The following is an 11004-nucleotide window of genomic DNA, read 5'->3' as shown; positions in this document are numbered from 1 at the left end:
AACAACTTTAATTCAAATATCCACCACTCGTTGAAAGAGTAATCCGCCTCAGCCAGGGGAGATATTGCGCTTATGGTCTTCAGGCAGGGATACTTTGCAACATTTAAGTGCATGCCTGTGCACATGTACTGTAGCTGTGTGTGCAGGGCATGCTTTTGTTTAGTTTTTTACAATTATTTTAGATAGGCCTAGGAAGTGGGCTTCCTATGCAAAATTTTACAATGGCTTTCCCCAGGCTTTTCTTTTTGAGGCGAACGCGGATGGAAATAAAAGCCTGGGTACCGAGGCGATAACTCCCCCATCTGGTCCTTGGTCGGCCCCATGGCCCTCTTCCCACCTGGGGCGTGCCTGGAAAACCTCCCTGCCTAATGGGAGGCAACCATTAACGAATGAACCAAACTACCTCAACTGACCCCTTTCTATGCAGCGGAGCATCGACTCTTCTACGCTGACTCTCTCATGGACAACTGAGCTTCTCGCCTAATTCCCGAGGGAGAAGACAGCCACCCTCCTGAGAAAACCCATTTTTGGCCGCTTGTAATCTTGTTCTTTCGGTCGTGACCCATATTTCAAGACCGTAGGTGAGGAATGAAGATTGACAGGTATAGATCAAGCTTTGCCTTCTGGCGCAGCTCTCTTTTTGTTACAACGCTGTGGTGCAGCGAACGCAATGCTGCTCCCACAGCTCCTATTCTCCAGCTGAGCATTCACTCCACTTGGGGCAAGGACTCATTCCCTACCTTGATTCCCTATATACCTCATTCCCTTTATACAGATTTACTCATCATCACTGTCAGGCAGAAACCTTGTCTGTCTAGGTTTGCTACCACTTGAAATTGTTAGCCTTACACCAAAGCCAAAGCAACAACCAACTTGACGGACCATATAGCCGAGTATAACTGAGGTAAACAGATTTGAGAGGATCAATGGTGAGGACATCAATGGACTGACTCCATTTTTATTACTGACTGTATCAGGTTCAGTGAGGACGCCGCTTGAGCAACAGCAAGCTCTGTATCAAAGCCCTGTTGGGCAGCAAGCCGAGGGCTTTCATTCCAGGGGACACTGAGGGGGCCAAAGCTGTTCAGCAGGAGTTGAAGAAGGACCTGCCGGTGGTCAAGGACAGTTACACGGACAGACTGGACGCTAGGCTACAGGCCAACTGCTCCAGAGAGCAACACAATCTTCTTATATCAACGGTTCAGTTGGTTGTGTGTACATTGTACAACAACGATAGAACAATTTTGAAGAATTTGGGAGTTGAAGAGGCACTTAGAAATAGGATTACAATATGATTAAGAGGCCCGGGCGACTGGCATAGTGGTCCGGGCACCTAGGCTGACAGCATGTCGCATTTCCTGTCAGACTACTGTATACTATCTACTAAAGTCAGAACAAGACACAACAAAAAAAAGTGTGTGTGTGTGTGTGTGTGTGTGTGTGTGTGTGTGTGTGTGTGTGTGTGTGTGTGTGTGTGTGTGTGTGTGTGTGTGTGTGTGTGTGTGTGTGTGTGTGTGTGTGTGTGTGTGTGTGTGTGTGTGTGTGTGTGTGTGTGTGTGTGTGTGTGTGTATATATGAGTGAAATAAGTCACACAACAAACCTGGTCTTTTGAGCCAGCAGTACTAGCCATCCAGACTCCACAACCAAGCTTGAACACATGAGAGCTTAATACCTACTATCCGTTCTGTTCGTTGGGTATTACCGACTCCTGCTTTGACTGGCACGGTCTGTTCTTTTGGATTACTACTATTGACTCTGGCTTTGACTCTGGCACTGGCTGTGCTTTTGGCTTACTGACTCTGGTTTTGCACATGGACTTTTTGACCATGGACACCACAGACACCACGACACTGACAATGAGTTTAATTACTCAGTGTAATTTAGGGAATAAATTAAAAAAAACACCAAACTCAATTTTTGAGGTTTGAAAAAGTATTAATAAGCGTTTCGGAAAAAACCTCTTAACTCACGTTGGACCCTCAACCTGTCTGCTAAAACAGCTAACTCCACCACCTCTCCCCGTCTCATGCAAGTAATTGACACCAACTTTGATGAGGCAGTATTGCATCGTTTTAAAAATATACGGTTTTCTTCATTTCCTGAAAATCTTATATTTTTCATTTCCTGAAAGATTAACAGTTTGGAGTTAGGTGGTTTAATTATTCCAAACAGCAGAGATATTACTTGTTGATAGAGGGTCCTAATTCATCCTTCATATAATCACCGTTCATAGACCGTTCATATAGACGGTAGGTTTATCTTATCTTACACACCCCTTTTTTCCAAACCTAGACCAAGCCACCGCAGTCAGTACACAAAAACATACAAAAATCAATAGCATTGCTTTGAACACAACATTTCTTCCACGGTACATTCAGTATTTTCTATAATAACCACTGTTGCACTATAAATGAATTCATCCTGCAGCATTTGTACGACATCAAACCTCTATCTAGTCTATGCACACACGCCATTTAGGGCCGCGTCCCTACTTCCTTCACAGGTGTTACTGCTGATACTAATGAAGGCTCTGTTCCATTCTGGTCAAACAGAGTCAGGGTGCTCTCTGGAAACCCTCTGCTACACCAGTGGGTCTCAAAGTGTCCTTGAGTGGGTTCAAAGAACACGCGAGTATACAGTAAAATGGTAAATGGTGCATTTATAAAGCGCCTCTATCCAAAGCAAGTATCATCACTGGGGCAATATGGTCTAGCTTAGGGTATGCGTATATCTTATCAAAGAACTCCCTGCAACCTCCTAGAGTAAAAGCATTTCCTCAATTCAGTATTAATTACAAAACCATTTCCACATACTGTATGTAAGAAAATGCGGCCCACATGTTACAGTATCTCATTACAGATTTGCCGTCACTTTTAGTTATGGTCGCACGCACACACACACACACACAGCTCTAGGAATCGGAGCGTAAATCCCAGTTGCCACTTGCAGCTGCTTGCAACATTATCCTGACCTGCACACTTTGTTCAAAGGGTCCATACAGGCCATAGATATTTCTTGCAACTGACTGCGGTGCGGTCTGGATTTAACTCAGAATAAGTGCGCTCTTTTTTACTGTACATATCCCTATATGACCCTCTATAGAAAACAGCAGTGGCCTTGGCTTGCATGAAAACTCAGCACATTGTGCTATGAGCGCGAATGCACAGTTAAAAACAATAGCATATTAAAACGCAACGTTTAACATTTTACATCTCATTTGGAGATGTAAAACATTAGACCCTCCTTGGGGTTACTATGTGTGAACAGCAAAATAATTGCACGTTGAACAACGGAACCTTTGAAAATCCTGAATAATGTCTAATGGTCTACAGAGACAGCCTGCCCAACGGACATACTGTTTATTCAAACGTAACACGTTCAATGTTGATCTCAGTAGGCAACGAATACACTTTAAAGGACCACTTCACCACTTTTCAACCTATCTTTATATATTAGGTCCTCACTAATAATCATCATGATAAAATGGCACAATTTCTTTCTACTCAGTCTGTGTCTCATAGGAGGGCTGTGAGAAGTTCAGAAACCCGTCCACCAGTGACATCATTGATGGGGAATCCAAGCTAATAGAAACGGCAGTTTTTCTAGTCCTGAAAAGTTGCAATGCGAAAATGGAAGCTGTCGTTCTCGCTTTAATACAAATCAATTTTTTTTTGTTTAAAATAATATCTGCCAAATGATGATGTCACTGGTGGACGGGTTTCTGAACTGCCCACAGCCAACAGGTGTGGCTGGCAGACAGACAGACTCCAGACAGACAGACAGACAGACAGACAGACAGACAGACACATTGCTGTTCCTTGGAGTGGCTGCACCACTCAAAAAAGACACTGACGAGAAGATAGGCCCCTAGGTGTGTGTGTGTGTCGATACAATGAAGGCAAGCCGGTTTTTGAGAGTAGCGGACTCGGAGAGCGGCGGTGGGGGATTGAAGCGGGAGGATACTGCGCTGGAGAACAGTGTAATTACAGATGAGAGTGAAGATGATTGGATGGCTAGACAGAAGAGTGAAGTGAAAATAGGCTTTGAAGTGTTGGGTTTAATGTTGAATATAAAGCAGAACAACTATAGGAGAAGAACAAATTCACCAGAATTTTCGTTTGACTTTTTGGGTCAGCAAGAAAGAAATGCCGCATCGTGCTTGTATATCCCTCAACCAGTTGCTGTTGACATTCCTGTCTGTACAGATTTATATATTATGTAATGAACAGTGGTGGAAAGTAACTAAGTACATTTACTGTAGTTCTGTACTTAAGTACATTTTTTAGGTATTTGTACACATTTTCTGTACTTTTACTTCTACTCCACTAGATTTCAGAGGCAAATATTGTACTATTACTCTACTACAAAACACACATTAACCACTTCAGCCCTATATACATTTCGGCCTTTTGAAATTAGCCGATCTACAAGCTCACAATGCGTTGCATGTAGATCGGCTATTTTCTAAAGATTTTAATACATTTTTCACATTTGAAAACTTGTAAAACAGGACATTCTGAATAATGAGTATACTTTTACTTTTGGTACTTAATAAGTACATTTTGATGCAGATACTTTTGTACTTTCACTCAAGTACATATCGCATGTATGCGACACTTCTACTTAGTACATCTACATTGCAGTGTTGCTACTTTTAGTAAGTAAAGAATGTGAGTAATTTTCCCATCACTGGTAGTGAATGATAACATAAGAGGAATGTAATGAGCGTCACAATGACCTTGACTAATCAGTTCATCCTCAAGTTCAAGTGGACATACAGTATGTGATTTCTGACAAATGAAATTCTCCGACGGCGCTGCTGAGATATCACTTGACGCACAGACACGCACAGACACAGACAAACAGACAGAGACACGCACAGACACAGACAAACAGACAGAGACACGCACAGACACAGACAAACAGACAGAGACACGCACAGACACAGACAAACAGACAGAGACACGCACAGACACAGACAAACAGACAGAGACACGCACAGACACAGACAAACAGACAGAGACACGCACAGACACAGACAAACAGACAGAGACACGCACAGACACAGACAAACAGACAGAGACACGCACAGACACAGACAAACAGACAGAGACACGCACAGACACAGACAAACAGACAGAGACACGCACAGACACAGACAAACAGACAGAGACACGCACAGACACAGACAAACAGACAGAGACACGCACAGACACAGACAAACAGACAGACGGACAAATGCATGTACAGTACATGCGTGACAACCCGCTGCAGCGACGGGTTGTCAGCTTGTAGTATTTTTAGTTTGTATTTTCGTTGTTTGTACTTTCGGTGAGCGACACTGGAGTATTATTGGAGAATCAATGAAGCATGAGTGAACCAATCCACTCATTACGTACGCTCAATTTGACTTTGGAACATGCAGATCCTGAAACCAGGCACTGATGTGATGTGTGCACAGGAGGACGCTGCAGCGAGCTGTACTGTCTGTTCCTGTGATGCTGTTTCTCATTATCTTCCTGTATTAATCCAGAAATGTGCTCGTTAGACAGAATAAGACCATCCACACACTGTCAGCAAGTCCCAAAGATTAAGTGCCAACACTTAGGGGGGCATTTGTATGCACACACACTACATACACACACACACACACACACACACACACACACACACACACACACACACACACACACACACACAAACACACACTCACACTAGCCTATACATGCAGAAAGTATTCAGTATGCACTCAGACGCATGTACACATACAGATAGTTGATTGTCTTCGCAGATAGTTTATTGATAGTTTATTGTCTTCAAGTAGGAAGAGAGAACTTAAATTAATACTTATGGACACTTTTATGTCCGTTGTCTTGCTCACGACAGCGAGAGGTAATTGCAACAACGTCTGAACTACGATAAAGATGGCTGGGGATCTGGTGTTCAATCCTGTGTGCCGTCTTCTTAAAAACAAACAAAAAACTAACTTTACTGACACTGTCAACGAGTCGGTACCCAAGACCATGGTTGAGTAGGGAAACCTCCAATCACTGCAGACATGCTAGCTATTGTATTGTATTGTATATTGTATTAATATACTCTACAGCATATATTTCTTTAAAATAACATTGTATTCAAATAAGTCCTGGATTGTATAAGAGGAAGGTCACTTTTTTATTATTATTATTATTATTTAAAGCTTGCATGGCGATAGGAAGAAAGCACGGAGGCAACACAATCGGGATAAGTTGGGGCTGGGAATAACCTTCATCAAATAAGATTCTGTAAAATATTTGGTGTAGAGGGGGAAAAGGGGGAGGGGGTGTACTGTACATACACCTGGGGGATATAGTGAAACAAGACAGGGTCTAATGACCATAGGGCTTCCCTGTGGATCACACACACCAAAAAGATGTACAATACAGTATCAGGGGTACAATACAAGCCCAGGGGTTTGGCCCTGCTTGGCCCAGGGGTTTGACCCTGCTTGGCCCTGTTTGGCCCAGGGGTTTGGCCCTGTTTGGCCCAGGGGTTTGGCCCTGCTTGGCCCAGGGGTTTGGCCCTGCTTGGCCCAGGGGTTTGGCCCTGCTTGGCCCTGCTTGGCCCAGGGGTTTGGCCCTGTTTGGCCCAGGGGTTTGGCCCTGCTTGGCCCAGGGGTTTGGCCCTGCTTGGCCCAGGGGTTTGGCCCTGTTTGGCCCAGGGGTTTGGCCCTGTTTGGCCCAGGGGTTTGGCCCTGCTTGGCCCTGTTTGGCCCAGGGGTTTGGCCCTGTTTGGCCCAGGGGTTTGGCCCTGCTTGGCCCAGGGGTTTGGCCCTGCTTGGCCCAGGGGTTTGGCCCTGTTTGGCCCAGGGGTTTGGCCCTGTTTGGCCCAGGGGTTTGGCCCTGCTTGGCCCAGGGGTTTGGCCCTGCTTGGCCCAGGGGTTTGGCCCTGCTTGGCCCAGGGGTTTGGCCCTGCTTGGCCCAGGGGTTTGGCCCTGTTTGGCCCAGGGGTTGAGATTAGCTGAGGACACACAGACACACAAAACGCTCTTCTGGCACAGCCCTACTCTATAGTGCCACGCCATGGAAACAGATGGCACCATACAGAATAGTTGGCTCAATAATGCCACAGTATGGGAGGAAATGCACAAACACCCACGCACAGAAATGCATTTTGAATTTTTATCTCACAGCCACACAAGAAGCTGCATGGCATATAACAAAACTCCTTCAAAAACAGTTCACGCTATACTTGCATATTCCAAAACGCTATACATAGTATACACAGTACAGTACACTCACTAGTTCACAAATGAATGCAGCAATGCCAGCATGCCCCGGTGGTGCTCTTCTGCCCGTCGCCACGTACTGTATACTCACGCAGTTTAGCTGCACACACACACACTCACACTCACTCACACTAACACACACTCACACACTCACACACACACTCACACACACACACACACACACACACACACACACACACACACACACACACACACACACACACACACACACACACTCACACTCACTCACACTCACACTCACACTAACACACACAGTCACACACTCACATGCACACTCACACACACTCACACACACTCACACACTCACACACACAACCAACCAACCAACCAACCAGTCAGATATACAAACTGAGGCCTTCGGGCTGGATAACACCACTTTTATTTGTCACTGTAATGTTACTAATTCATCGGATGGGAACCAGAATGCCCAGAGTTACACAAACCCTCATTATGCACGCACAGGCCTTGCAGAATCTCTCTGAAATGCAATTACATCTGCCTCCTCTGCCAAAAACACACGCGCACACACACACACACACACACACACACACACACACACTCACACAGTCACACACACACACACACACACCAACCCTGATTTATGCTTCGTCGTATGACAGCGTCGTGGTCCGAAAACCTTGGATATAAACTCAGTGCGTCACTTCCGCGGCACGTCGTTGTGAGTTATAGATCTGGCTCACGGCGGCATAGTACAGTACAGTACATAGTACAGTACAGTACGGTACATAGTACAGTACGACGGAACATACATTCAGGCTTCAGGCTCCGACCATATTGGATCCCGGGAAACGAACACTGTCGCCGAAGAAACGATGCTGATGAAAAGAGAGAGAGAGAGAGAGAGAGAGAGAGAGAGATGGAATGGGGGGAAAAAGATGATAAGGAATGGGGGGTGGAGGCTGGAGGGGTGGGTTTGGCAGTGACTTGAAAGCAGCATACATGTCATGTTCATCATCTTTTGCCTTTAAGATGTGCCAGCCACTGGAAATCGGCAGAATGAATGAGCGAAGGCCCAGGGATGGCGGGGATGAGAGACATAACCTCACGCCTCTTGTATGAATTTATACAACAAATAGGGCTTATTTTTTATGCATGAACCCCCCACCCCTCTGTCCTAAACACTATCAATCTGGTATTCTCTTTCTTTCTGGCTCTTGACGGTTCCTTCCTTCCTTCCTGGCTTTCCTTCCTTCCTTCCTTCCTTCCTTCCTTCCTTCCTTCCTTCCGTCACACATCATTTCATTGAATGCCCAAAGTGTGTTAAAGGTTCAAGGTGGTCCTTATTGTTGCAATTTAAATTTTAATCAAAACAGTGACACTCTAAACTTTAGACTCCTGTCTAAAGTTGCGACAGGTACATACGAGTGAAATCTCATTTTTTTGCTCAAAATGAGTTTGGAAGGTTATTATTCACCGACATTACACACTGTGTAATGTCCATGAAAGTGTCACGTGATTATTTCCTTTCCTTCTAAAAGCTTCCTTGGTTGCCTATAGGATCTCTGGTATTTCACGCATTTGACGGGCACTGGCCTCACGATCCCGCCTAGTGTAAAGGGAGGGATTGTGTTATGGGAATATTTCAGGCTCTTTAAACAGACGTTCCAGATTGTGGCAGAACTGCGCGGTCTGATTCAGCTCATCTCGTTAGCGCAAGGATCCATCTGAGACAAGGTCACATGCTGATGAGAGGGAGCCGTCTACTTGAAAGTTCAAAGCGGCGATCTGAAAGAGCCACGGAGGGAGGCGCGATGAGGGAGGACGCGCTTTGTATTTGGAGGTCATACGTGTGGTTATTATGGATCAGTCACTGGAGCTGGGCCAGGTGGGAGACAGCGCGGCTAACGAGAGCCTCAAATGCGTGTCTGTCCTAAAAAGGGACTGTACATACACAGTCTGTGTTGCCATTTTGTGAGAGAAATAAGCAAACCATATCTAGCACCTATGAGCTGTATACTGTACTGTATGTCAGCTACTAGGTATTTGAAAATAGCTGATCTACAAGCTCACAACACGTTGCGATATGAGCTGGATAGAATAGTCAATCGACAAGCTCAAAATGTGTGGTTTGAACATTTTCACCCATAATGACATGGCAAAGTAGGGCATGGGTGAAAGTGGTAAAGAATTGAGACATAAAGACAGCTGCATAATTGCCAGGTAAAGTCAAATATTGGGTGATATATTAGCCAAACCAATATATCAGTCATAGCTCTATAGTTCAATCACACCGTTTGACAGATCTATACGTTTGTAGTGCAAAATAAAATAAAGACAAAGAGTGAATATGAAATAAGGGTGCCTCTGTATAAATTACGCCCAGTTTGAAATGTAAGTACAACTACAGCCTTGTTCTGTTGAGAGTATAGATATCCACAATACAAATAGATAAACTTATGAACAGTGACATATGGTGTCACTGTCTGTGCACAAACAAAAACACAAACACACATACGTGTACGTAGGTATACTGTAGGTGTACAGCACCACCACACACACACACAAGCACAGACACTGTACTTGTGCAAAACACACACATACACTATCACACATTATGACAATTGACAACATGGACACTGCTCGTACTTGTGAACACCTCCCAACCATAGCTGGTACACACTCAGCAGCGATGGGAAAGATTAAGGCATGTGTCATACACTAAAGGTGCAAGACTGCAGACTGGCAGAGGTGTCTTATCTCTCTCTCTCTCACACGCACACACACGTTGTTTTTGCTAACTTTTTGTGACTTTGTCTAGACTCAAATTTCCCGTTATTGCTATAACCCGAATCCCAATCTTCAGTAAAATCTCATTTAAATCCCCCCCCCCCCCCCCCCCCCCCCTATAATGCTATAACCCAAATCCCAATCTTCAGTAAAATCTCATTGGGGATACCAATTTGGTTCCCAATTTGACACGCTGATCCCAATCAACTTGTTTCATGTCCAACATCTGTTCCCAAATCTGTCCTATTTATGTCAGACACACGCACACACACGCAGAGCGGGCTAGCCTCCTGTCATTTCTGTGTGACTGTGTGTGCATACAGTACATCTGTGTGTGTGTGTGTGTGTGTGTGTGTGTGTGTGTGCGCGCGCGCACACACCTAAAAGTGTGTTTGTGTGACCACGTTGAGCTGTAATTTGCAGACAAGCCGACTGATTGGCCCGTGCCTGTATAGCGTGCGCCGCGCGGCGCTTCAGCCATCTTCCAGGGCATGAGTCATCGCTCACAGAGGGCCTTGAACACACACACCTGACAGCGCGGCGCAAAATGAAGATGGAACACACAGATGCCTTGTTCACCTGCTCTCAAATGCAATCTCCACCTCTCTGGACATTGCTACTCAGTAACATGATCTCTCTCTACCTGCTTCTTCATAAAGTTATGCTGTGCAACTTTTTCGATTAAACAAAGGTTATTGTCTCCACCAGGCCGAAGACATGGGGAGAGAGTATGTTTTGCACTCCGTCCGTCCGTTACCAGATAATCTCCGGCACCGTTAACACGGTCGATGCCAAACTTTGCACACACATTCCCTGGACGCCAACGATATACCTCTGCCCCAAATTCTCCAGAACGGCCTGTTATAGCGCCACCAGGAGGCCGACTTTTGAAAAACTATCTCTATAGTCATGTGTTTGCAGGATTGGCCCGGCTTGAACAAAAAGCCCAAATCATGAACGGAGTGTG

General features: G+C 45.1%; 1 protein-coding gene across 1 annotated transcript in view; it reads right to left on the bottom strand.

The window, feature by feature from the left end:
- Positions 1-10651, bottom strand: part of dlgap3 (discs, large homolog-associated protein 3) — a gene marked incomplete at both ends in the record, with an annotated part of 75613 nt that extends 64962 nt beyond the window's left edge. Inside the window, 2 exons of the mRNA XM_080787143.1 lie at positions 6484-6974; positions 10617-10651. Coding sequence (XP_080643269.1) covers positions 6484-6974; positions 10617-10651 — 526 coding nt within the window. The remainder of the gene's footprint in view (positions 1-6483; positions 6975-10616) is intronic.
- Positions 10652-11004: the final 353 nt, after the last annotated feature.

The sequence above is a fragment of the Protomyctophum bolini genome (assembly GCF_963924005.1).
Source record: "Protomyctophum bolini genome assembly, chromosome: 17".
NCBI classification, from domain to species: domain Eukaryota; kingdom Metazoa; phylum Chordata; class Actinopteri; order Myctophiformes; family Myctophidae; genus Protomyctophum; species Protomyctophum bolini.
The sequence above is the reverse complement of the archived record's forward strand: the minus strand, read 5'-3'. Positions and strand labels throughout refer to the sequence as shown.